The sequence below is a fragment of the Balaenoptera physalus genome, assembly GCF_965194825.1.
Source record: "Balaenoptera physalus genome assembly, chromosome: 2".
Classification (NCBI taxonomy): Eukaryota; Metazoa; Chordata; class Mammalia; order Artiodactyla; family Balaenopteridae; genus Balaenoptera; species Balaenoptera physalus.
In genome coordinates this window covers 133,011,946-133,038,929 of record NC_138883.1, presented here as the reverse complement: position 1 = coordinate 133,038,929, position 26,984 = coordinate 133,011,946, and the positions used below count along the sequence as shown (strand labels likewise).

Genomic DNA, 26,984 nt, shown 5'->3' with positions numbered 1-26,984 from the left:
TCTAAATAAGAACTGATGTCCACATGGCTTTAGGTGTCTTTAAAACTTTCTCAGCTGGAGTTGCCTTGCAATATAATATTAAAAGCATATACAGACCACCTCAGACTTAGTTAAATGGGCAACAAATCCCTTATGCTAGCATCGATAGCTAGAGCCTATTCTCTTTTAATTCTTCAATTCATTAAAAAGTAAAATAAACAGAGTAGCATATTGTTGAATTTTAAAATAAATATATTAGGCAAAAGATGTTCACCTCTTGTTTAAATGCCCTGCCAAAGCTACCAAACTGAAAACTGACATTTTTACCTTGAAGTATCTTTCCATGATTCTGCAAGGCACAACAGCTTTACCATTACTAAGTTGCTTCAGCTTGTATTTCAACAATAGAGATTCCAAGGAACTCATTCAAAACTCTTTTTTGCACTGTTTTCTGCCAGACCCCCAGCATGTACACATGAGTGACAGCCTCTATCTAGTGCTTGAGTATATAAACCTTTAATCTATCATGGAACTTCTACCACCATAAGAATATATACACACCCATGTGCATATACCTTCATGCACATAACTATTATATAACTACTCATTAAAAATGCCACCAGGTGTGAAACCAGCAGAATGGATTTTCCTAATCTCATCTAGATTTTATGGCTATAATTTGGCTACTGACAAGATTCTAAATTAGCTTTTACTTAAATGAAAGAAGGTAAAACATGTATTAGGATTGGGGTTTTTTTAAAAACCTCTCCCACAATAATTAATTGTTGCATACATGTTAGAATTGTTTTTAAAGTGAACTGGGTGGTCAGTTAAATAGAAGAAAATATTTCACTACATTGTGTTTTCTTATTCCCTGAAGTCCATCTCCGTGGAGTGAGCTGCCTTGATGGATGAGACTCTTGTCTCTCAGAATGGAAACCCGCTTTCGTAGGAAGGGTGGGGGTGGGGGAGGACCAGTGAAAGACAGAGCTCTATAATCCTTGCAACTAGAGTGAATTTACCTTCCCTCCCTCCCCCTTCTTCCCTTTCACCCTTCCTTCCTTTTTTGCTACAGCCCCTTTGGTACATTAGTGTAGTTAACCTTCGCTCTGGCCGAGACCAAGAAGGGTTAATGGAGACCCGGCTTCTGACAGCCTCCAGGTCAGCGATGCTCTCGAGCTTCCATCGCAGGAATTAGAAGATTACCGAGGAATGAATTCGAGGCACCAATCGCCTCACACCTGAACACATCACTCCAAGCCATTGGGATTCATATTAAAAAAAAAAAAAAAAAATTCTCCCTTCTGCAAAACGGTTAATTAGATCTGCAGTTATATTTCCTGTTGCACCGAGGAGCCAAGTAGGGCAGCCTGAACTGAATTCCTCAATCTGCCAAGGAAATCGAGCAATTTGGAGAGAAGGAAAATAAATAAATAAATAAATAAATAAATAATAAAGCCAGCAAGCTATCGGTTTCTTCAGGAAGGGCAGATTTTTAGGTAAAGGTTAAGAGAGAGAAAGGGAAGAAGAAACGAAAAAAAATCTTTCCTTTCCTCACCTTCCGTCTCCCCTTTTCCCCCCGAAATTAGTGCCTTCTTGATTATTTGCAGCTGTTTCGAACCTCAAGGTTTGTTCACAGCAGCGACCGATGCCTTCCGCTTCCAGAAGTGAAAAGCCATTTTCGCGCCAGGACTTTGCTGCTTGAGTTTGGGGAGAAGGTTTTCTTCTCCTTCCCAGCAAACTCCACCCAAAGCCTTGCTAACTTCAGCGAGCCCCGCAAGCCTTTGCGCCCTCGCACTTTAGGCTTCTGCACCCAGCCTTGGGGCCACAGAACCATTTCTCTCGCTGGACTGTCGCTTGAGACCCCCCAAAAGCTGATTTCCCGCCCTGGAGAGGACGGGGACATCCTGGGGGCGTCGTTGGTGTGTGTCACCCTGCCTCTGCCTTCCTGCTCCACCTCAGACTTCCTCCCACCTGCCTAGGAGCCCCGAACCTGGAATCCACTGGCCCTGCGGTCCGCAGCGGGTTCCGCCACCCGGCGGCTGCCCTTGACACTGGGTGGGTGGGATGGAGAGGCAGCCCGCTGGGCTGGGCCGCTGCGTCCTCTCTGGAACACTAGGGGAGACGAGGGGGCAGAGGTGCATCCGGGAGAAAGTTCGGGGATGCTGCGTGGCGCGGCGGGGGAAAATGCAACCCGTTTGGGCCACGTCGTTACTCCAGGAAGCTGCCTGGAGAGCCCGCGCTGTGCGGGAACCTGCCAGCATCTCCACGCCGGGCCTGCGATCCCCTTCCGTGGCCACCTGACCACTGGCACTCGCGATGTGGAGCCCCGTGGCACCCAAGCCCTCTGTCCCGCGGCGGCCCGCGCAGCTTTCACCCAGCGCCAGCCCAGCCGCGCCGGGACGCGGCGGACTCCCTGCCGCTGGCTGCGCCCTCGCGTCTCCCGTCGAGGCGGGAGGGACACAGGCCTGCCCCCGGGAGTTCCCTGGCGGTGGTCGGGCCGCCCCCCTCGAGGCTCGCTCCCCCCTCTCAGCCTCGCCAAATCCCTGAAAGCCCCGGCCCCCTTCGTCACCCCGGGGGCTTCTAATCACTCCGTATCGATTTCCCTAACTCTTTTCATCCAGTTGAAGACACATCTTAAAACACTCCAGCCCGGAGTGTGCTCTGGGCTTTATCCACACTAATAAAATGATTTACCCTTCTCTCTGCGCTCTCCTCACAGAGGAAAATCGTTCGAGCCCCGGCTATTTGTGTGTGATCAGTAAATATTTAGTGCGGTGACATCCTCAGCTAGGCTCCTGATCGATTCGGGGCCCACCGGGAGGTGCGCACGGTCAGGGCGGGGCCGCGCCGAGCCCGCCGAGGGGGCTCCTCCCGCCCTCGCCGCTGGCCGCTGATTTACTGCCTCTGCAACCAGCAAAGGGGGGGCGAAAGCGCGCCGGGAAAATTGGCTTTTCAACCTTTTTACTTTTGACATTCAGCTGCCTCCCCAGGCTCTAATTCTCGCCCTACTCCCCCCTCCCCACCCCAACCAAGGGCGCCCAGTGCGCCCCGCGCGCCCTTCCTGCGGCAGCGCGCTGCGCTCGCGCCCTCGCGGCCCGGGGACCACCTATCACAAGCCTACGCCTCGACGCGGGGAGGCCCAGGCCACTGCCCTGGGAGTCGTCGCCTTCGGGGTGAAATGCACTCTGCCCGCCCACACCTCAGAGGGTCGAGGGGTTGTGGAGAAGCCGAGAGCTGCGGTGGCCCGGACGGGGAGCCACTGTCCTCGCTACCCTTTCTCAGACCCTCAGTCTTTTCCCCACTTCTGTGGCTGGTCCTCGACGCCCCTTGGGCCGGATGGCGTCGGGCGGGAACTTTACTTTCCTCGCAGAGACGCTCCCGTTTCCTTAGAAGCGGAAAAAGCGCTTAGCTTGGAGGAGTTGGAAGGGGGCCTCCTACCCTGATCTTGGCTGCCAGAGGGTTGCGGCCGCGGCAGTGACAGTGTCCGCGCCACCCCTGGCCTCCCCGAGGCGCACACTCCTTCCTTACTTCAGGGCCGCGCCCTGAATCTAGACACCAGGCAATGGGCCCGACCTGGAGTAAGGCATGGCACGCTCTCGCCCCCTCCTACGGACCCACCACCTCGGGCCGCTGCCTTGTCAGAGTAGGAGGATGTGAGAGATACTAACCCCCTGGGCTCCACCGCTCTCCAGTCGGGGGCGCGGGCCTGAAAAACTCCAACACTGTCGCCCACCTGTTAGTGGCCCTGATCCCCTCTCACCTGAGGCCGGGGCTTCTGCAATTCCCCCCGGGTCCAGGGAGGGAGGTGAGCCACCTCGCTGGTTCACGCACCCCTCCCCAGCGCTAGCACCCTCTCCTTTGTCGCACACGTGATTTTCTAAACCGCTTTATCTGCAGACTATATCTTTATACTAATGCATACTTAATTGGTCCGTCTTGACTGTCCATATAAAACAATTTAATTAGGGTGCTTTCTTGCTTTGGAAAGCAAAGAAAAAAATCTGCCCAGTGCTTATTGTATTTAGCACCAATACAGGCAGAAAATGTAGCACAAGTTTTTGGTTGAAAGAGCACCTCTGTGCCCATTGAAGGGCGTTGATCCGAAAAGACAGAAAGGACAAGTAAAATCGATTTGAAGCGACCCTCTCTGTCCCTTTCACACCATTCAGAAACTCCATTCCTTCTAAGACAAAGACCAGCGCCTTGGGAATTCTCAGGGAAAAAGAGGACTCCAGTCCCACAAGCCTAGGGCACTTTTTAAAAACCTTCAATATTGCACTTAAAACCCGCTCTCGGTTCTGTGCCCCCCGCGTGCGGGTTTCACTGACACCCCCTCCGAAGCGTCAGGCGGCGTGGCTGACAACCCCCCACTCCTCTGCGGGCTCGGCCTTCTGGCCAGGCCAGACCAGGCTTTTAGGGTTAGTGCAGCCCTCACCTTTGACCCCCAAGATCGAAGTGGCTGCCACACTGCAGAGTGCAAAGCTACAACTCAGGCCAGAGTTAAAACAAAACAGCAAAATATTTCTCTACTCCCAAACCCAGGGAAACTAGTTCTGGTTCGGCCGCCTGAGCCACCTTACCCAGTAATACCTCACTCAACCTTTTTTTTTCTTCTTCTTTTGCAATGAACTGCCCTAGCCACCTCTAAAGGAGGGAACTTGGGTTGTCAGGGCTGCATCGCTGGGTTGCGGTGAGTTGTCCTCCATTAGGAACCCAAACGCCAGGTTATCCGACAGGCGCCCTGGCTGGGGAAGGCAGTCATCGATCAGACCTGGCAGGAAAGGGAGGAGGGAGAGGAGGAGAGAGGAGGACAAGGGGAGGGGAGGAAAGAGGCTGAGCTGTGATCACCTTCACCTGCCCTGAGCCCGGCCCCCCTGTTCAACTATCCCTCGACCTTCTGCTGGGGTTAAAGGGGGTGGGGGTGAAAGGGAGGGGGGCACCCCCAGTTAGACAAGTGGCCTCCTTCTATAAGAGAATGAGTTCATCACCTCCCCAGAGAAGCCTCACCATCCATCCACTCGTATAACTAATGAGACAAACCACAAGGAAAAACTTCTGTAGCCCATATTTATGGTATTAATGAATAGTTAAAAAAAGATTTACACTTCTTATGATCAATATTCTGAGTTATTTCCCTCAAAGTATATAATTACAGTGTCTTCAGAGTTTTCATCATTGTTTGAGGTGGCAAAACCATTTGTAATTTTCATTAGCCAGTAAACATGTAATTAACATTCAGCACTGTGTTTAACTTAATTCCTGTTTAAGACAAGGACAAGAAGCAGCCGAAGAGGGTTAGTTCCATTTGTCAAGTCTGACATACATCTTACCATAACAGTTTCCTAAAATAAAAGATCCGTGTTTCCCCATTATTCTTCTCTTAAAACAAAACAAAAAAAATCCATTAGTTAAAACTGTATTAAACTGTGAGGGGAAGCATAGTTTATTCTCAATTTTTGCTAGTTACTGTATTCCTGCTTCCTTTATTCATTTTGGGAGGTGGATGAAGGGAGGGGGTGAATTAAGCATACATTATCTGAAGACAGAAAGTGGGGAACCCCTCCCCCAAAAGAAATAGGTTTCCTCTTCAGGAAAGTTCTAGAAGGGGAACTGGGAAGGGGGGGCATGAATCTTCAGGGGAGAGGGAAAAATCACTTGGGGGGGGTTGAGTTAAAAGTAGAAAATGAGGATTTCAACGGATTCCTAGGAAAAATGTTGCCCTCCTGTTTCAAGTTCTATCTTTGATCTAGGGTGAGGGGAGCCTGTCTGCCAGTCTGTGAGGCTGCTGCTTTTTTCCCCTCCTCTCCCACCTCTGTTTTTTTCCAACTTGCTTTAGGATTAGCCTCCATCCCTCTCGACCCCAAACAGTGGAATTTGGCTGTGCCTTGGGTCGTCTTTGCTCTGCAATATCGCCTATAGTTGTTGGCGGTTTTCTGCTGAGGCTGAGCCGTTAGCTCCAGCCTCCGACTAAACTCATTAAGTTGGGAGATTTTTTTCAATTGGACGGGTGTTTTTAAAGTCTCGTCTTTCCAGCCCCAAACAAGGTGTAACAACGCACTCTTCCTTCTAAGGAATGAGATGAGAGACAAGGATCACTCCAGACATCTCCTACCTACGGTTTGGGGGTTTTTTTCTTAAAGGCGAGGCTTGCATTCCTCAGCAGCTATGTACAAAGCTCCCTGAAACCTCGTCTCTCTAAAGTTACTGTGCAGGGCTTTCCAAGGCTGAGAGCGCCTAATACAAGGGGAAGCACTTCCCTGAGGTGGAAGATCTCTCCCTTCACCTTTCCTCTTTTTCCCTGCAGGCTAGTGCCTACTTTTTATCAGTTTGCACAATCGCTTAGATAAACACCGAGGAGGAGATTCTCTTTAATTATCAAAGACACATCTTTTCAGGGGGCCAACAAAGCATTTATTTCACCCGCCAAACTAAAGGAGAGTTATTCCAGTTTAGAAGGAAGATGCAAGCGGTTTGGGACCTTGAACAAGGCAAATATGGTTTTGGTATGTTTACTTACAGTATTTTTTTTCTCTCTCTCTCTCTCTCCTTTCTCACTTTCCTCCTTGTGCTGTGTGGGGTTGGGGATGACTTGGGGTTTTTCAAAAAATCGGATTGCTAACGTGTATGAAATGCCTAGGACTGTGGTTTAAGGTGTTCGGGGAAGGGGGGACAGTCAATTCAATGCCTTGCCATATTTTATTACATGTGTGCGGTAGGAGAGGTGGTGGGGGGCGGGGAGAAGGGGAAAATACAATTGCGAAGCTGCCAAAATATGATTAAACCGAAGCGTAAAGACTGCGGTGCCTCCCATCTCCTCAAACTCATTTCCTTCGCTAGAGCAAACTAAAAACCAGTCCTATAAACGTGTTTTTCCAAGCAATAGACGACTCGGTTTTCTAGCAAAGGAGCTGCTAGGCTCTCACTAAGCGTCAGAATTTACTGTTCGATCTGCCTCTGCGCTGTATTTTGCAACCTTGTGCAACTGACATCCAGCCAGGCAGGGAGGGAGGAAAGCTCTGCCCGGCGCCCTCGGCCGCGGCTCCGGGAGGAGAGCGCTCGGTTAAGCTAGGAGAATCGCAACGAGAAGGGTACTCACCATCGGGCGGGGTGGTGGAGCTGGCGTGCGGATTTCAGGCAAACGTTTACCTTTTTGCTGTCTATTACAACCGTGTCGGGCTGACTTAAGCAATTCTGTTCTCTGTCCAGAACGTTCAAGGAACGGTTCCTCATTTTTAAAAAGCCAGCGAGAGAGACGACAGAGACAGAGAAAGAAAAAAGAGAGGAGGGGGTGAGGGGGACGCACATAAACCCAGTTCAGAAAAAAAAAAAAAAAAAAATCATCACCTCTCCGCCAGTGACTCAGGAAACGCAGAGGTGGCGAGATCGGAGTTCGGTCCAACCAAGCCAGAGCCAATTAATTTTAAACCCTGAAGAATTATTCAGATTAAAATGTACAGAAGTTTCATTCTGCTATGCCTACGTGAGCTCAAAGTCGTTTCCCTTTAAGAGCTCTTTTCTTTTAAAGTTGCGTTTTAGGCAGCGAGGACTCTTACACTAGGGGGCAGACAGATACTGTACTTGCTCCAATCTTAAGCAATTTTTTCCCTCCCAGCATATGCTCTGATTTAGCACTGTAAATTTTTCAGAGGACCCAACTCTGACAGCCCCTGGTGATTTTCAAAGTACCACAAGCCAGTGGTTAAAAATTGCATTGACTTGGAAGTTCAGAGAGACACAATGGAAGCCCCTTTCTCTATTCATGGAGCTCCAGTGTGGTGGAAGAGAAAAACACACACGGACTAGATTGAGGGGAAGGAGGAATTCAATGAATCCTGGTGGACAGAACTGGTTTCTACTGAGTTCAGAGTTAATCTCGACATTTGCTGGGGTCTGTATTCATATTATGATTTAATTTGTGGAGAATTACAGCCACTTTCTGGAAGAAAATCATATTCCTGGGTGGCTTTTTTTCCCCCTACAGTAAAACAAATGTTTTTTCAACTTTCTCCGGCCAAATTAAAGCTTGCCATTCTTCTCATTAAAATAAATTTACATCTGCAATAAAAGGCTGGGCTGGATTGTCTAAAAAAAAAAAAAAAACCGGCAACAACATATTGATATTTATCTTTTAGCCTTAGAGCTGTTTTAATCAAGGAATATAAGCATCTCAGAATAAGACATTTTAAATATTTTCTCCTTGTTTTTCTTCTCAGTCTGCAGTCTTCTCCCTTCTTCTATACAATAAATTGACTACAATTGAAATGGTCATTTTTTTTTTGTTTTTGTTTTTTGGCTTTTTAATAGCACCCCCATAACTGAATGAGTCCTAAAATACAGAGTAAAACACCTCTGACTTATTGGCAGCCCTGTGGTTGTATGCCTAGCAGGATCCAGAGCTGTAGGAGATGGTTGGGAAATCCTTCATTTTAAATCTGAAGCCATCAGAGCGTACTTCAAATACCAAAAATCTCAAAGTGTCCTGGAGAAGCTCTTCTTCCTCAAAAATTTCCGACTGCATGTTTGTAAAAGGTGATCTTGCCATGGAAGTGTCTGCACCCAAGAGGCGAGTTTAGGATTTCCTTATAATCAATTATTTTTATCTTCTATTAAATTGAGATGGGGATGCCCATTAGATTTTCTGTCTCAACCCCAGCCCTACCACATCTCTGCTGAGTTTGCCCCTAATCTACTGACATTTGTAGCATTAGGAAATTCCTCAAATCATAGAGGTTGAAAAGAAAAAGAGTAAAAAAAAAAAAAAAAAAAAAAAGCACAGCCTTCTCCGAAATGATTTCTTTTCCATCCTTCTTGTCCTCTTTAGGAGAAAGTTATATTGTGTCTCTAATCAACCTGAAATTTTCTGCCTGGCTTTGCTCTATGGCAATCTCATTACATGCCAGGTTTATGATAGCTCAGTGTCCACTATAGTTCTTTTTTTTTTTAAAACAACTTCCAAATAATCCCAGCACCTGCAGCTTTAGTGAAATATGTGATTTCAGCGGAGGAAGGGTGAGGGCTAAGGAGGTTTCAAGAATGAAGCATAAGGAGAATCTTTCCTTCCCTATAAACTAGCGCCTATCTGCCTACATCTTCATTTAGTTCCTACCTCGTATTCTCCCCATGTGTGTAAAGGGTATTGAATGCAAAGTACAATCTACACATGTCAGTTATATGTATGGTTTATTTTTTTTAATCCTTCATCACTCCGATTTTTTAAACTATCAAGGATGCTTTCCTATGGTCATTAATTTACTCTTTATGTGTGTTCATGTTTCTGGAAGCTTAACATGTTTTGTGTAAAATATCTTAATTGTTCATAAACCTGGTTGGATTACCAGTCTACAGTTTTTTCTTGGTGCAAAGAGTGTATGATGGAGTCACAATTCTGTTCTATAAATTTTGAATAATCATAATCCACTAACTGGTCAAAATCCAACAGACAGGTTACTGATTTGGAATACAGTGTGTTCTGGGGGGCAATTCTAGATGTTTGATGTTTAAAACCAAAAGCCCTGGAATTCAGAGACATAACTGGCTTGATGATTTTAGCACATTGAGCAGAATGGCACAGGAGATGAAGTTGTTCTCATTGCAGTGAATCTCTCGAGGAAGAATATGGCTTGTGCGTGATTCCTGTGAGTTGTACTTGTTATTATTCCCAATTTGGGGCAGAATCTCTGGGTGTGTTTTAATGACTGTATGAATGCTTAAAAGGAACTTGAGGAACAATGAAGTCGTACTCAACTGTTCTATTACCTAGAAGCATAGTCGCTGAAGCCTTTGTCTGTGTACATTGACAAATGCGCATCTGATATATGTACGCTTACATGTGTGTACAGAGGGTATGCACAGAGGACGCTGGGAGGCTGCCTCCGCTTGTCCATCAGCGGGCAGAAAGGTCTTTTCACCTCTCACCAAGACTGGGTGTGTGGCAGGACGTGGGATTGGGAGTTAGCTGAAACTAACGAGAGAGGATAAAGTTGAAGAAAATTGATTTTAATTGCATCATGACAATGAGATGAAGTCTATTTCTGCTTCTCAGCATCCGAGATGCTTTATTTGAGCAATTAAAATGTCAGGCCACATTCCTGTGAAATGTTAACCCTACAAGGAAAACACAGCCACTGAAAGGTTCCTTTTCTCTAAAAAAAAACGAAAGAGAGAGAAAGAGAAAGAAAGAAAGAAAGAGAAAGAAAGGAAGGAAGAAAGAAAGGAAGGAAGAAAGAAAGGAAGGAAGAAAGGAAGGAAGGAAGGAAGAAAAAAATAGCCACCAAACCAAGCAAGTGATCAGAGTAGACTAAGGGAAGGGTCTACCATCACCCGGATTTGACCAAATGTTTCGTTTGGAAAATGCCTGCAAGCTCGGCTCGAGGCACCTTCCCATCCTCACCCACTACCCCTCTGCAAAGCAACCAGGGAACTTTTCTCTTTCTCTGGCACTGTGGGCATAAAGATGCGCTGGGAGTCCCGGGTGGTGCGCGAGCGACGGATTTGGTGGCATTGCCAAGTTGCGAGAGTCGAACTCCTCGATTCCATCCAAAGCCTCTCGCGGAGCCTTTAAGAGGCGTTGTGTGTGCGCGCCGCGGTCCTCTCCCCTCTGGGGCGGAAACCTCGGGTGCGGGGTGCGGAGAGAGCCGTGGCCGCGCGCCCGGGGCCGGTGTGGGCCCATCCCCCGCTTGGCAGTGGCAGCGACACAGTCGCCCCCTCCCCGCCCCCCTTCGCCCCCCGCGCCCGGGCCGCGACACCGCTCGCGCTAGGACCGGGCTGAGCCCGCGGCCGCCATGGCGGGGCCGCCGCGCTCCGGCCAATGACGGCGAGGGGGCGGTGCGCGCGCGCCTGGCCAGGCCAACCCCGGCTGCTGCCTTATAAGGCGCGCCGTCGCCATGGCAACGTGCGCTAAGTTGCAGCAGTCGTGTCAAAGTTCACTATATAGAGAGCTCAGTGAGCTGATCGCGGAGAAGCCACTTCTGCCAGCCCCGGCGCCTATAAATCGCATTCCCTCCCGCGCCCCCCTTTTTAGCATATTTGATCACTTTGATTCTCTGTTCTTTTCTCTCCGCGGTGTGTGTGTGCGTGCGCGCGTGTGTGTTTTCTTCTCCTCCTCCTCCTCTCCCCGAGTTGTCTTCTTTCTCCGGGTGCCGTGCTGCCTTTTTTCCCCTCTTTCATTCTTTCTCTCCGTCTTTTCCTCCCCCCTCTGCGCACGAAGGATGTGCTTCTAGGTGGTGATCTGCCCTCCTCTCTCTCTTTTATCATTTCTCCCCCGCCGCCGGCGAGTTGACTCTTTCCCTATGTGTGTGAGGCGGCGGCGGCGGCAGCAGCAGCAGCGGCTCCGGCGGCGGCAGCAGCGGCAGCAGCGGCTTCAGCGGCGGCGGCGGCGCTAGACGCGGCGGCTCCGGGCCTGACCCGGCGGCTTCGGCGGCGGCGGCGGCGGCTCCAGCGGCGGCGGCGGCCCAGGCGGCCCGCAGGGAGCGGCGAGCGGCCTCTATCCGGCGAAAGCGGGCGGCGGCGGCCGGAGCAAGCGAGGCGCGCGCCGGGCGCCTGTGGCAGGCGGCGGCGGCGGCCCAGCGCCAGGACGACGCCGCGCAGCGCCCGACGCGGACCACTTTCATGCTGATTCCCCCGGACCCGGGCAGCGCTCCGGCCACTCCGCGGGCCGCCGGCCTCCGCCCCGGCCTGCCTGGCTCTCTGGGCGCGCCTGAGACCGGCGCCTCTGCTCTCCTAGTCCTCCTGATTTCGATGGCTTTCCTGAATGGCTGACTGTGGGCTGCCCTGGACTTGGCCCCCGGACAGTCGCCTATCCTCCTCCTCCTCCTCCTCCTCTTCCTCCTCCTCCTCCAACTCCTCGGCTGCACACCAGCTCTGAGAGCGAGAGAGTGAACAAGAGAGGGAGGGAGAGAGTGAGAGCGAGGGAGATCTTTGGAGAGATTTTTTTTTTTTTTTTTTGCCTCCTACTTCTGTCTTGAAGCCAGACAATCGACTTGCAGCTCTCCCTCCCCTCCCTCTCTCTCCACGTTCTGCGCCCACTTGCTCTCCCCCGGCCCCATCCCCTCCCCTCCCGGCGGAAAGCCCCCCGAAAGCAACAAAGCTGAGCCGAGAGAAACAAACAAAACAAACACACCGGGCCAGACAAGCAATCGACAAAACTTTGCAAAGCAGAAACAAAAAAGGAAAAACTAACCAACCTCAACCAACCAGACCCCGAGCCACCCGGGGCGCCCTCTCGCACCCTTGCACACACAAAAGGCGGCGCGCCGGAGCCCGAGACCCGGGAGCCGCCGCCGCCCGCAGCCAGGGGAGCAGGAAGTCCGGACGCGGCCCCCATAGATATGGCAATGGTAGTCAGCACGTGGCGCGACCCCCAGGACGAGGTGCCCGGCTCTCAGGGCAGCCAGGCCTCGCAGGCGCCGCCCGTGCCCGGCCCGCCGCCCGGCGCCCCGCACACGCCACAGACGCCCGGCCAAGGGGGCCCGGCCAGCACGCCGGCCCAGACGGCGGCCGGCGGCCAGGGCGGCCCTGGCGGTCCGGGCGGCGACAAGCAGCAGCAGCAGCAGCACATCGAGTGCGTGGTGTGCGGGGACAAGTCAAGCGGCAAGCACTACGGCCAGTTCACGTGCGAGGGCTGCAAGAGCTTCTTCAAGCGCAGCGTGCGGAGGAACCTGAGCTACACGTGCCGCGCCAACCGGAACTGTCCCATCGACCAGCACCACCGCAACCAGTGCCAGTACTGCCGCCTCAAAAAGTGCCTCAAAGTGGGCATGAGACGGGAAGGTATCGGCCTCTCATTTCTACCCCCCTCGCCTGGGGTCCCGGGGCCCTGGGTGCGTTTGGCTAGCCTGCTCTGGGTAAGGACACGGAAGCCCCAAGCTCTTCTCTTCGTATTGCAGCTGAAAGGGGTTTTATACTAGAATCAAGTTCTGCATTGGAACCCAGATCCCCAAATCCGCATGCTTTGGCCGACTGATTTCCTCTTCTACTCTCTCTTCGGGCTCTTTTCATTTTCTTTGCATTGACTGCCAGTTCATTCGAGTTCGCCTTTCTGCAAGTGCTGGGGTGTTGTTTGTTGTTGTTGTTTTAAAGCCTGGTTTACTTCTCTCTCTTTCCTCTCAGTTTTTTTCTCTCTCCTTGTTTTTCCTGCATGTTCAACACATGTCCTTCCTCCCCACCCCTCTCCCCAACACCCACCCGCTCAAAAAAAAAAAAAAAAAAAAACACCCAACAACCTGAGATTGTACTTTTGTACAGGAGGTTCAAATTACAAATGGCAATTTTACGCACTTCGCCGTATTAACGCTGCCGCCCGGGCAGCACTCATGTGACCCTCCGTGGATTAACATTCGGCTGGAAAAAAAAAAAAAAAACCCTCTGTTTTCTTTTTTCCTTTCACTTTTGAAAGGAGGAGAGCGCGATAGGGAGTAGGGGAAGGGTGGGCGAGGGGCTCTGGGCGGCTGCTTTCGCTCTGCGCGAGTTGGGTCTTTGTGATATGAAATTCGCCGAGCGCCGCAAGCCGTGCTCGGCCAATGGCGCGCTCGGCGCCGGGCGGGGGCTCCGGGTTGGGGCGAGCGAACGCCGCGGTTTCTTTGTGTTTCTGCGAGAGCGACTCTCCCCGTCCGGCGTCAGATAACAGCTCGTGCCCGAGCCTGGCCGGCTTTCCCCGGCCCTCCCGGGCCCTCCCCGGGCTGCGCCGGCCGCCCGCTCCCCGTCTCTCCCCGGCTTCCTCTCGCCTCGGCCGGCCTGTCTCTCCGCCCTCTCCCTCCGTCTCTCTTCCTCCGAGCACACCGATTAGGCTGCCGCCAGACCTCGGCTCTCAGCTTGTCTCTCACCGGGGGTGGCCCGCGGGGCTGGGGTTGCGGGGTTGCGGGGTTGGGGGGAAAGCGGTTCCGGGGTGGCCACAGGCCGTCCGGGGTGAAGCCTGGTGTCTTTTGCAAAAGCGTCTCACCCTTCCCCCCGCCTCGCCCCTCCCGCTCCCTCTCCTCCAATCAATAAAAAATATCAGCCGTTTAGCAGTAAGGAAGAAAGATGCCCCCAGAATGCTCCATCCCTCCCATCGTGCCGGGGACCGCGAGGCAAAGCGGCCAATTCTGGGTCCTCGGCCGCCCAGCCCGGAGTGGGCCTCCGAGGCCAGTGTGCCGCCCTGGCCGCCAGAGCTTGCCTGGGTGGTGATTTGAGAGGAGTGCAGCCGGGCTCCCGGCGACTCCCAGGTCTGTGGCCCTAGCGCGCTGGTGAGAGGGGCAGGCCTGCCTGTTCCTGCGCCCCGCAGGGTCTGGGTCAGGTGGGGGTCGGGCTGGGGCAGACCCTGCCGGGGGAGCAGCGGAACGAAGCTGGTCATTAACTGCGGAGTGTCTCCTTTCCTCCCTGCAGCGGTGCAGAGGGGCAGGATGCCGCCCACCCAGCCGACCCACGGGCAGTTTGCGCTGACCAACGGGGACCCCCTCAACTGCCACTCGTACCTGTCCGGATATATTTCTCTGCTGCTGCGCGCCGAACCCTATCCCACGTCGCGCTTCGGCAGCCAGTGCATGCAGCCCAACAACATCATGGGCATCGAGAACATTTGCGAACTGGCCGCGCGGATGCTCTTCAGCGCCGTCGAGTGGGCCCGGAACATCCCCTTCTTCCCTGACCTGCAGATCACCGACCAGGTGGCCCTGCTTCGCCTCACCTGGAGCGAGCTGTTCGTGCTGAACGCGGCACAGTGCTCCATGCCCCTCCATGTCGCCCCGCTACTGGCCGCCGCCGGCCTACACGCCTCGCCCATGTCCGCCGACCGGGTGGTCGCCTTTATGGACCACATACGGATCTTCCAAGAGCAAGTGGAGAAGCTCAAAGCGCTGCACGTCGACTCCGCCGAGTACAGCTGCCTCAAGGCCATAGTCCTGTTCACCTCAGGTAGGAAGGAGCCCTGCCCTCTCATGCCCAAGCGCTCCTAGCTCAGAGTTAGGGCCTAAACTCTTCGGAGCCCCCAGAACTAGCCCAGCCTCCCCCTTAAAAAGGCAAACTGTCTGTGCAACTTAGAATGGGAACTTTGCATAGCTGTTGGGGCCCCACCAGGCCTGTCCTGGGGAGAGGGGAGAGGATAGGAAGGCTGGGTTGCAAGAAGGATGCTTCAGACACAGACTCAAAATAGGCCATGGGGAAGCCTCTCAGGCCTGTTCCCCTCCCACCAGACTAGGATGCATGCTTCTGCTCCCTCCCTTAGCTTAGGCCCTCTGGGCCAGCTGAGCCTGTGGAATCTCCTCTACCCCATGGCTTTCTCTGTCACCCTGGCTGAGCCTCTAGAAGATGCCCCTAGGCACTGGAGCAGTCCTGGTATCATCCCTGCAGGGGAAAGTTTGCCCCTGCAGGGGAAAAGTTTGCCTGCTAATTCAGTAGGAGTTGGAGCTCCAGGCACATCCAACCTGAGGGCAGCAATTTTCAAAATCATATTTTTATTAAAACAGTGCAGACTGCCAGGAGAGGGGAAAGAGCTGTCAGAAAGGGGCAAGAGGAAGAAAGGGGCCATCATAACTCTTCAGAATGCCTGTAGGGGGTTGAAGACTCTGGCCTCTCGCTTCCTCTGCCCAGGCAAACAGTTAAGGCAATTTTCAAACAACCCAAAGTGTATGCCAACTTGGGCTGGGTATGAGTATTGCTGGGGCTATAAAACCATCATTGACTGCATTATGAAATCTAATTAGTTTGCAGGTAGTTTAACCTGTGTGAGTAATAGACCTAATATTAATTAACTCTTGAGGCCAAACGATTGTTGAAGGTGTCTGGCTTACCACTTTGGGCCACACCTGAGCCTTTTGGCTGCCTCCAGGCTGAGTTCAGCAGAGCCCAGGTGGGTTGGAATCACCCTTTCCACATTCCTGTTCTAAGTTGTCAGCTGATCCCTTTGTCACGGCTGAGAGGGGAAGGGGTTCCCAGTTCAGGATAACAAACATCTGGACCTGGGTAGGGCTTGGAACCTAGTCACCCACTGCAGGTTTTGCAGCTTGTAATCAGGACACGAGGAGAGCTGTGGAATTCCTGTGGCAGACAAAAAGATCCACAGTCTCTTCCTTACTGTTCCAAGGAATTCTAGGGGCCCAAGTCATTAGCTGAATCTATTGCAGGTTCTGAGTCCTTAACCCACTGTCTTTTACATATTGCTGCTCTTCACATAAAATCCACCGCCTCCACTGCCACCCCAAATTCTGCCTTTGAAAGTCCTTAGGTAGTCAATTAAAGGACAGTGTCTGGGCAAGGAAGAGCTGTATGCAGAGGCTTGGATCTGGATTATTTTTCTCGGGGGACCTGTCATAACTAGAACATTTGCCTGATGCAGAGGTACAGGCAGGATCTTCCCCTAGCCTATAGCCACCTTCACCCCTTCCCAAAACCCTAACCCAGCCCAAGTTCCCAGACCATCTGGGTGGTGGTTCATTTCTTGATATGCTTGTTAGCTCTTAGACTTACCCTTGGTCTTCCAAGGAAAGAAATGCCTGATACTGTCTTAACAGTTTAATGTATTACTGTTTGCAAAATGTAAAGGCCTGTGTGGAGAATGCAAATCACCTCACAAAGAGATAAAGGTTCCTGTTATCTGATTCTGAGACAGTCCGCTGTAAGAAGGAGTCCTATGCAAACAGATCTGTTAATTCCTGATCACAGACACCAATGCATTCTGTATACATGCAAAGTCCCAGATCCACACATGAGGAGATTGTATGTGTGTTCTGTTTCTTGGGGTGGACGTGGTGGCAGCTCTTTTTGAATATCTGCTTTAAGAACTCACAGTATGCATGTGTTAGCCCTCGTCTTGCCTGGGGAGCCCCCAAAGGTCAGGTCACAACCTGCACCGCCTTCACTGAGAAGCCTCTCATTTCAAAGGCACTTATTGTATTTTCACGTATCCGAAAAAGAAAAGTGTTTTCCTGAAGATAACGGGGAGGGGTCTCTTCTTGGAGGGACCTGGGTTTAAAAAAAAAAATAGGGGGGGGGGTGGTAGGAGAAAAAGGGAGAGAGAAGAAAAGGAGGGAAAAGAAACAGCTCAAATGAACAGAGAGATCACAGTTTGCATGGCTGCCCTTCAATAGGCTAAACTGACAAGATCAGTTTTAAAGGGCCACTTAAATCAGTTTCAAAGACTGGAGAAAAATGAGTCGCCCTCTTTGGGGAGAATCTGAGGCTGGGTCGTGGGCGCCATTACCCGGGGTTGGGCCAGGTTGTTGCCCCCCCCCACTATATAATTATAAACCAAACTATTATTTACAGAGGAGGAGGGGGAGGAGCACTGGCAGTTTTGGTTTCATCTGTTTGTCTGTCTGTTTACTGACCTGGGCCAGATTTACCCAATGCACTTTGCTTGGGCCTCCCAGTGACCAAGCCTGAGGACTCGGACAGGGAAAGCCTGCAACGCATTGAGCTGTGTTTTATTTTAAAGCAAATACCCCAGGACCATCTCTTGCGGTCCCCGCCTCCCCAAACCCCCCCCACCCCAGTTTTCAGTATGTAGGCATTTGCTCCAACTCCGGTTGGGGCAGTTTGACAGAGCACTGTACACACACCTCATGTGACCCATTTCAGACCTCTTAATCTGATGACTGAATTCTTCGTCTTCTTCTTTTTTTTTTTTTTTAAACTTTCTTCCAGATGCCTGTGGTCTCTCTGATGTAGCCCATGTGGAAAGCTTGCAGGAAAAGTCCCAATGTGCTTTGGAAGAATACGTTAGGAGCCAGTACCCCAACCAACCAACGCGATTCGGAAAGCTTTTGCTTCGCCTCCCTTCCCTCCGCACGGTCTCCTCCTCAGTCATAGAGCAATTGTTTTTCGTCCGTTTGGTAGGTAAAACCCCCATCGAAACCCTCATCCGGGATATGTTACTGTCCGGCAGCAGTTTTAACTGGCCGTATATGGCAATTCAATAAATAAATAAATCAAGATAAGAAGGGGGAGTGAAACAGAGAGAAAGAAAAGGCAAAAGACTGGTTTGTTTGCTTAAATTCTTTCTATTAAGAAAGGATATAAAAGGATGTTACAAGTTTGCTAAAAGAAGAGAGGGGAAGAATTTAATGGACTGTGAATTTCCAAAAAAAAAAAGACTGTCAAATGAACTTTTACAGAATGCATTAAAAAAAAAACAAAAAAACAAAAACTCCTGTGTCGGTCAGAACAACTTGCTACTTATCATTTTTGTATAAAAAGGAAATTAGTCTTTTTCTTTTTTTGGTAAATTTTGGAAAAATATTGCTAAAAGTGCATTTAAGGAGATTGGGAGAAAATTAGCAGAATGGAGAAAGTAAGTCTTTTTTTTTCCAAATTATTAATTGTCCTGTGTCTATGTACCTCTAGCTGTTCTTTTTTGTACTTTTCTGGTTCCAAACCAGTTTATTCTGTGGTTCTATAATAAGTTTTGATATAATCTTGGCTTCTTAAAAACTGTGTATCCTTAAAATATATGTTCTGCAAGAATTAAAACTCAGTCCATGAAAATATCATAGGAAGACATAAAACTTTAAAAGGCAACTCAAAGATGATGGAAACGCACTTACAAGTGGTGACCAAAAATTTTAGGTGAAGTTGAGCACTCTAATTTGAGAACTGGAGGAACCACATACAACACTTAACTTCCCCTTCCCTGCCCCCCCCCCCAAAAAAGATACCATGACAAACCTAGCTTTTTAAAAATATTTTAAGAAAGAGAATGAACTGTGGAATTTATTGGCAGCCAAGGAATGTGTCCAAGACACATGCTGAGGTTTTGAATAAAAAGTGAACTTTTGTAATTTGAATTGGGTCCCGCTTAGTTCTTGAATTGTTATGAAAATCCTATATCTGTTTGTATATTTGCAAACCCTTTGTATTATAATTGTTGATATTTTCCCTTTTTAAAAAATACCATTGAAATCAGCATGACAAAATAACACTGTTGGCACTTATAGGTAACGTGATTGATTCAGTATCTTAGAGTTTACAGTTTGTGTTTTAAAAAAACTGAAGGTTTTTTTTTAAGTGCAACATTTCTGTATACTGTAAAAGTTATAATAACTGAACTGTTTGGTCGAGTCTTTGTGTGTTATATTCCAAGGAAAATTGAAAGTATTCAGAAATTAAAATATTATTTGATATCTGAAACCTGTTTGGCTGTCCCCACTCACTGTCTTTCCTTCGAGAAGCCCCTGTGAGCTCTCACTGAGCTGGGCCGGGGGCTCTATTTGTCTACTCCCCTCAGCCAGTTTGTTCAAAGGTAGACTAGTGTATTTGCCTGTTTAATTTGAGTGTGTGTGTGTGGGGAGCTGAAGTTAATGGTTTATCTATGGTTTAGGAAGTGCCATACTGATATAGTAAACCACCCCCATTCACCTAATCCTTCTTTTAATTAAAAATGGATTTTCCAGGAAAAAAAAAAAGGCCCTTATATTTGTCACACTTAAGTGCCTGCTTAGGGAAGGTATTGTGAAAAGTATTAGAAATCTTGAGATCAGTATCTATTTTATGATCAGGAAAAAATACTGTTTTGTACATTTCTGACAGTTACGCAGAAGACCGTTCAAGCAAGCTATCACAGCCTTGTAAATAGAAGGCAGTTGTTTGCAATGAGTTTTTCCTTAAGTAGGTGTGATTTTTAAAAATATTCTGTGGTTCTCATCTAGTGTGGTTGTTGAGAGGATTTCAAATTCAGTGATATAGCTTAGAGCGGCTGAAGGGTTTATTTTTAATGTATATATGATAACTTGCAGTTGGCCTTCCTCCCCCCTCCCCCCGTACGTTCATTCTGTGAGAGCATGACCACAGGTCAAGGGAATCTTTTCCATTGGAGTTCTGTACATAAAAACACATCGACATTTTGACATTTCAGATTGTGTAGATGCAGTCTGTACTGCTCTTGGGATCCTTTGTCCTTAAAAGCCAAATTAAGAAAAGGAAGAGAAAGAAAGAAAAAGAGAAAGAAAGAAGGAAACTTTACAGGGTGTGTGGATTTGGAAGTATCTTGTTTTGGAGTCTTTTCCTCTTTCTCTTTTCCTGGTTCGGAGGAAGCTCGGTGTGTGGGAGCTTTTGCAATTTTTGTTCCTATTGAGGCTTTGCAGTAGCCCCACCACTATCCCGTGCCGTGGTTTGATTTTAAAAGGGGGTGGTGGGTAAGGGGATGTGAAAAAAAAGGGATCATTTTGTAAAGTGTATTAAACTTTGATACTCAGTTCCAGTCAATACATGTAGACCAGAAAAATCTGTCTGATTTGTGCATTTGAGCGGAGTTCTCCATCTGACCCTCAGCTTCTTTCTGTAGATATATACATACATAAATATAACTATGTTCTTATGGCAGAACATCGCTGACCTCTAGATCGAGGTTTTGTAGGTTGTTTTTTTTCTCTTGCAAGTGCTATCCATGTGAGTGTGTGAAGTTTCTCTAATAAGTAAAACACAGGCCCTTTTCCTTGTTTGTTTTGTGTTAGTTTATTGTAAACAGCCATTTGTTGTAAATTATTATTGGCATTAAATTATAATTTATGATTTTCAAAGCAAAAGACAGTCCCTGTTTTATTATGCTTTAAGCATGTGTTCTAGACGTTGGAAATCTCTCTCTCACTCTCTCTGAGTTTCAGCAGTGAGCTTGGGGTCTGCGAAGCAGAAAAACAGGACCAAAATTTTTTCAAACGGTTAAAACAAAACCCCTTGTATATGTTTAGAGTGGCCGGAGGAGGATCTGTTTAGAGTCTTGAGTTTGGTTTAAGTTTATTGCATTTAAAGAAAGTTTTTCTTTTCACGCTGAGTTAGAACAAAAGATCTTTGCTGCGACTGAATTGGACAAAAGACGAGGGCTGGGACCCAGCGAGTGCGTTCTGTGTGAAATTGACGAGATCTTTAAAAAAGCTGCTAAACATGGCGACTCTTTCCCTTTAAGTGTCTCTTTTTCCTTGCTGTTTTTTTTTTTTTTTTTCTCCATCTGATCTGAGCTCGCTTTTTTTCCCAACCCCGCTCCCCCTCCTCCTGTTGGTGCTCGGGGGAGTGAGAGAACCCAGTTAGAGGCGAGATGCAACAATAGTCTGAGGAGGGAGAGAGAGGGAGAGGGAGAGAGAGAGAGAGAGGGAGAGGGTCGGTCGCTGCTTCTCGACACTTTGAAACAAACCTGGGGGAAGCCTAAGCTGGGGTGGGGGGTACGGGACGGTGAATTCTAGCCTGTTCGCTTGGCTCGCGGTCACCCTGCCTCGGCCTTTTACCAAGAGTTCTCTCTGGGCCGCCAGGGGCTGGGGCTCAAAGTTAGCGGGCGACGTCCGGGGCTGGTTCCGCGGAGACCGCTGGGTTAGCATCCGGCAGGCTGCGGGGACGGGAGCCTGGAGTTGGCAGCAGCTGCGGAGAAGTGCCTGCCCCCCCCAGCCCCCGCCCCCCACTTACGTGCGGCGGAATTCCGCCCGCGCCCCCGGAAAGTCCGGGGTGCCGGGCGCGCGGAGCTGCACTCCTGGGATGTGCATTAAGCGGCGACGGGCGGGGGGCGGGTGCGGGGGGCGGTCAGGGGGAGCTCGAGCGTGTGAAACTCTGCCTCGAAGCTCGCTTTTGACTTGGTCCTATGAGCTGAGCCAACATGGCGTCTCCCATTGCACCGCGAGCGCCGGGCTGCCAGGCACGGCAGGGCCGGGTAATAGAAAACACATTGGTTACCAAAAAGAAAAAAAAGGGGGGGGGGCGGCTAAAGGCCATTCCATCTGCAGGCAGAAAACCCTCTTTTAAACTCTCTGGCGAGTGAGTGGAGTGAGTGCGGTCCTCGATTATTCTGTAATTAAAGCAGCAGAATTACTGGGGAACATATTGGTGACACAGTGTCCCCTTCTCTGTTCGCCCCCTCCCCCTTATAATCCGGAGAGTTTATTTCAGGCCTCCCCTCCCAACAAGAACCAAATGAGAAAAAGTCTGTATCCTCAACCGTGATCTTAAATGTTTGAATGGTATAGGGGGAGGGGGAGAGGCCAGTATTAACAGACCTCGGTCAGTTCTCGCGCTCATTAATGCAGGGGCTGCGCCGGGGGGTTGTGCCGGGGCCTCCTCCGAGCTGGGGGGTGGGGACCGGGCTGCGATCCCCGCCGGACGTGGGCACAACTTGCTGCTTGCATGGCAAACTTAGAGGAAAGCTGGCTTTCTGGGCGGAGGGCTGACTGGGGGTGCGCAGGGGCCGAGGGCTGGTTCCGGGCGGGCGGTCGCAGGCGCTAGAAATGTGTGAGCCGGCGTGGACGGCGCCCCTGACAGGAGCACTTCACAGCGGGGTATCCCCTTTATCTAATAGGTTTGAGAGGAGGCGAGGTCGGCCGTGGGACAGACCTGGCCGCCCAGAGAGGGTCTTCTGAGAGCCTCTGGAGAGACAGTGGCTTGGCCCGGGCTGAGCCTTCAGCCGACGGGGGAATCGCCCCTTACGTCCAACTGCAACTCCAGCCCAGGCCTGGAGACCCTTACCCTCAGCCGCCTGGGAGGGGAGTGAGGTACTCTGAATTCTGGGCCGCGTCAAGATTTATTGAAGTTAGGTTTAAAAAACGTGCTTCAGATGATTTTTCCCATTTTCTCAGATTTCAAAGGCTCCCTGCAGTGCGGCTGCCTAATTAATGGTGAAATTCAACTAAATCTAATTATGCAGTAATTTTAAAGCAGTTAGTGCTGGGCGTTGGTTTGTAATAGGACCCCAGTTTTTTAAAGTTTGCTTACTCTGTTGGTTTAGGGGAAAGTTATCTTTTGTAAGGCAAAGAAAGACGTGGAAATAGTTTTACTGCGTGAACTGGAGGGCTGAGAACGGCCCCCACCCCCTCCATTTCCATCCCCACTTCTATCTCCCTTCCCTTCTCTCTCTCTCTTTTTTTTCCCCCTCTCTCAAACTCACGCTCAAAAACTGAGCGAGGTGCTAACCCAGACAGGGGACCCGGTTTCATAGCCAAAGGGGAAAGATAATTTTTCATAAGGAGACACAAAGGGACTTGGTATCTGCCCTCTTGGACGCATCTGTAAATGCCCGAAAACAGGGAAGGGACTCTCATCTCTTCTAATAGAGAACAGATTTCCTCTCCTTAACATCCATTGTCATTAAGGCGAAAAAGCTGACTCTTGGAGTTATAAATCTTATCGTCCTTCTGATAACACACTTGTAATAAGTTAGCGTCTTATTCAAAGTGAATTGTAAAACTGCCTCATTTAATATGGCATCTGTGTCATTAAAACTTTTCATCCCCCCACCCCCTTGCGTCTTGCAGGCTTGGCATTCGAGCAAGCGCCTAGGTGCCTAGTGGGCCTCTGGGGTAGGACCAAGGGAGAGAGAGGTGTAAGAGATGGGCTACCCGGATTTAGCCTGTGGATCTTAGTCTGGGGTGAGAGACCCCTGAGGCAGAGAGGGCCTGGCGAGGGGGGTGGGTGCTGTGTCCCCCTTTCCCATCCCCCGGAGCAGCCCCTTCTAAATGACGTTCCTTGAAAGAAACATGCTTGTGATTAGCTAAGCAAACACATCTGCTTTCGGAGTTGGGCCTTCGTTAATTAGCTGAACAAAGGGCCGTTTTGCTTTTTACCTTTTGCTGGGGGAGAGGGTGTTATTTCAGGAGTGTCGCGGGCCCTCCTCTTTTCAATTGCAGCCACGACGTTAATTTTATTGGGATTACTGATGGGAAATGAGGTGGCGCAGGCTTCCGAGAGGAAAAGCTTGATCATTACCCCCTTTGGAACTATATTTTTCCACCCAACCTCCTGCTCGCGAGGAGGGGGTGGGGGGGGGGCGAACTACGCAGCAAGTTTGGAGCAATTGGAATCAGGCTCGCCGTCCGCTGATATCGGGTGACAGAGCGTGTGTTGAAGCTGAACTCTATAATTTGCGCCTCTGTTTCTTTATTAGGCCTGGACAACGAACTAATGAGCTTTGGCCCAGCACAGTGTCACTTGTATTTATTTTCTTATGGCAACTTTGAGATAGCGGAAGTGTTCCTTACCAGGAGCCAGAGAGGGCCCGGAGTCCTGACTCAGGCTGTCCCCGGCCGGGGTTGGTGACTGCGTCCCCGGGGAGCGAGGGCGCGGCGAGGACCTGCGAAGAACTGACGGAGCCCGGGGACTGGGCCTTTAGGTGAGGCCCTGGGGCGCTCAGGAAGGGGTTAGGCCCTTTGTAGGCCCAGGCATTCCCGCAGGCCCAGCTCCCTGAGGTTGAGGTCGTCGAGGGGCGCGGGGCTAGCCTAGGGCAGGTCCCCAGGCAGGATGATCGTCGGAGGTGCAAAGGTGGCTTGCTCCCTCCTGGCGCCGGGCGGAGGAGGGATCCACAAGCAGAGCGTGTCGGGTCAAAGAACCCTTGGAGCGAGCGGGACTATCCCACCCCGAGGCCAAAGCGTCTGTCTGCTTTGTGTTGAGGGAGGCCTGGCTCAGCTCTCTGGTTAACTGGTTTGGGGGTGGGTGGGGGAGAGGATGCTTTAAAGGAGCTCGAGGGGTCCTGAAGTGCGGGGGCTTCCCTTCCCTCTCTCCCTAGTTTGCTCCAAAGAGTCTCAGTTGGAGAGGGCTGAAATAAAGTAAAAGAGGAGTTGGGGGGTGGGGACCGAAAAGAGTCAGCGGAGGCAGCACGAATATCCCTTGTGCTGTGGCAGAGAATACGAGCCCCCCACGCAGAAGGGGGGGTGGGGTGCAGGGAAAGGGGAAGCCCAGGGAACTGCGAGGCGAGCCAGGACTTCTCCTCTCCGCAGCAGTCGGAGACTTCCCGAGGCTCCCGCCTTGCTCCCCGCCAGGCAGCCCTGGCTAATAACGCCCAGGCTCTGTGCCCCCGACCGCCCCATCTCTCCTAGCTCCATCCCTCTGCCTTACTAGCCCCCTCCCCACCTCTTCCTTCCTTCCTGCAAATGGGTGTTAACGTAGGTCTTTATGTTCTGTCTATAACTAGGATGTAATCACGCGCCCCATGCCTCTCTCTAAAAGCATTTAATAAATGTCTATTAAAGCGCTACAAATGTAAGATGAATTTAGTGGCGCGGCTGCCTCCCTGAATCCGAACGGTAATGATGGATTTATCAACGGGGATTCGCCTTCAGCACAGCAAGGGAGGTTTACGCAGCAAATATGTCGTTGAGCACCCACCCAAATACAATCATTTGACCCCCTGCGGGCGTTAGCCACCTCACCCCTTCCGCCACCAGCCTGCTGGGCCAGGGTTGCCCGGGGCCAGCGACGGCCCGAGGACCAGAGGGGCACCGCCCCTCTCCTGGCCTCTCGGCCCCTCCTCTGCCTCCTCTCGGCCTTCGGGTCTCCTCTTCTGGCGAGTGGGGGACCTGGCTTGCAGGTTTGGACGTGGGGAGTGGGTGACAGCAATATTAGAGCACACGACGAAGCGTGGGCTGTCTTGGTGTTGCCGACTCACATCAGTGGACGCCTTCGCGCTCCTCTTGGTTTTTAAGGGGTAGCAATTGTTCCTGAGAGTGGGCTCTTGAGCACTCAGGCTTTGACCAAATCTTAGGTCGTGGGATCCTCGCTGGGCCCCCAGCCCATCCCTGGGTAGCATTCTAGGTGAGACGGCTCGAGGACAGAGGCCTCGGCCCCCAGGCCCTCCGAGGGCCCCAAGTGTGTCCAGAGTGGGTGCCTCTAGTGCCCACATTCTCCAGGCTCCCCGGACCCGGCCAAACCAAACCAGAGGCTGCTATTTGCCAAGGTTAGGGTGTAGCCCCCAAGGCAGAGGGCAAAACTTCCAAGTCTCTTCCCCTAAACAGATCTGGCCTCTCTCCCACCTGCCCTGGCAGGGCCCACCGGCCATTTTAAAGTTTCTGTGGCTGTGGATTTTATAGAATTTGGTGCGGACTGTGATTATTAACGCGCACAAACCCCAGTGACCACCACCTCTTTCTTTTTGTCTTTTATCTTTCTTTGCGAGGGGGAGGAAAGTGCTGGCCTGTTCCATCAAGCCCAGTTCGCATTTGCTTTGGCCTCTGATTTCTTTCTTCTTTGGAAATTTCATTGAGATGTCTCTGTACTTCGCTTGTCAGTTATCTTTGTTCCTTTTAAATAAAGGGCTTTTAAATGGACTTATTGCTCCCAGCGTGGGTTCCTCTCTCTAAATGTTAGAAAATTGTGCCATCTACCCGCTATGCTGAGTACTGTCACACTCGGAGACCTCGGGGACCTCCGGGCCGGCTTCAATGCAGCGGTGTCAGGGGCCGCGGGCGGCAGGAGGAGGGGGTGGCTCACGTGGATTTTTTACAGATCTCCGCCTGCAGTCGGCCCGCGTGGCCACGGCAGGGCACGGCCAGCAACGCGCGCAGCCGCCGGCTTGATGGCGGCCGCGAACTTGGCGGCTGCGGCTGATCCCGGACCACATCACAGGCGTGGCTGGGACTCTTCCCTTCTCAGAGATGCCCCGGGCCGGGAAGGGGAGCGCCGGGGCTGCTTTTAGACCCGAACAGCCGCTGGGGGTCGGGGATAACGGTGGACAATGGGGGGGGTGAGGCTACCAGGGAGGGGCCGGGGGGGGGGACTTGGCCACGCCGCTTTGGAGCGCTCCTACCCGCCTCCAGCCCCGCTGTCTCCCTCGGGGAAGCCGGGCCGAGGCCTGCGGAGAGTCACAGCCGCCAACTGGCTTCCCAGCCTGGGTGAGCGAGAGGAGAGCTCGGGCCAGGCAGTTCGGTTGCAACTTTCAGCTCCGTCTTCTGGAAGGCCACAACTTGCTTTGCTTTAGGGGAGTGTAGTTTAGTTGGACCAAGTTTGAACAAATCAGAGGTCTGACGTGGGGTCTCCTCACCCCAACCCCTTCTCTGCAAAACATCCTACCTGCAACCGCAGGTTCTGTTTGAATGAGTTAGAATGGATTAACAGTTTAGATTTTATTATGTGGCTACCCCTCTCAGATGCCTTTTTTTTTTTTTTTTCAAACCCATTAAAAGTATTAGCTAAGATCTCCAAGTGTTATTTGGGTATTTATGCTTGTGTGTGTGTGTGTGTGTGTGTGTCGGGGGCGGGGGGGAAATCTCCGATACGGTTTATGACTTTTATTACATGTTTCACACTGTTCGAGAAATGGAGTTTTAAACAACATACAATTAAATCTATATTGC

The 26,984-nt window shown here is 50.9% G+C and overlaps 2 protein-coding genes across 11 annotated transcripts in view; one reads left to right on the top strand and one right to left on the bottom strand.

Annotated features, from left to right (window-relative positions):
* LOC309654474 (uncharacterized protein) overlaps nt 1-11,591 on the bottom strand; it is a gene marked incomplete at its 5' end in the record, with an annotated part of 46,710 nt that extends 35,119 nt beyond the window's left edge. Inside the window, one exon of one of the 8 annotated variants that reach the window (XR_014260269.1) lies at nt 7,079-10,719. Coding sequence is in view for 1 of the 8 variants with exons in the window: in XM_082448483.1 (XP_082304609.1) it covers nt 11,232-11,591 (360 nt within the window). Of the gene's footprint in view, nt 1-7,078 lie in introns of all 8 variants that reach the window. The other 7 variants (XR_014260270.1, XR_014260271.1, XR_014260272.1 and 4 more) reach the window with 7 other exon arrangements.
* NR2F2 (nuclear receptor subfamily 2 group F member 2) lies at nt 5,848-20,471 on the top strand (the record flags this gene model as incomplete). Of its 3 annotated transcripts, none has more annotated exons than XM_082448455.1 (3): nt 5,848-6,485; nt 14,341-14,868; nt 17,596-20,471. In XM_082448455.1, 3 exons carry the CDS (start codon nt 6,443-6,445, stop codon nt 17,868-17,870), a joined length of 846 nt encoding a protein of 281 aa, XP_082304581.1. In that variant the 3' UTR covers nt 17,871-20,471. The 3 variants fall into 3 exon arrangements, with proteins under 3 accessions (XP_082304581.1, XP_082304580.1, XP_082304582.1); XM_082448454.1 differs by lacking the exon at nt 5,848-6,485 and adding an exon at nt 12,309-12,750; XM_082448456.1 differs by lacking the exon at nt 5,848-6,485 and adding an exon at nt 14,052-14,180.
* Between the last annotated feature and the right edge of the window lie 6,513 nt (nt 20,472-26,984).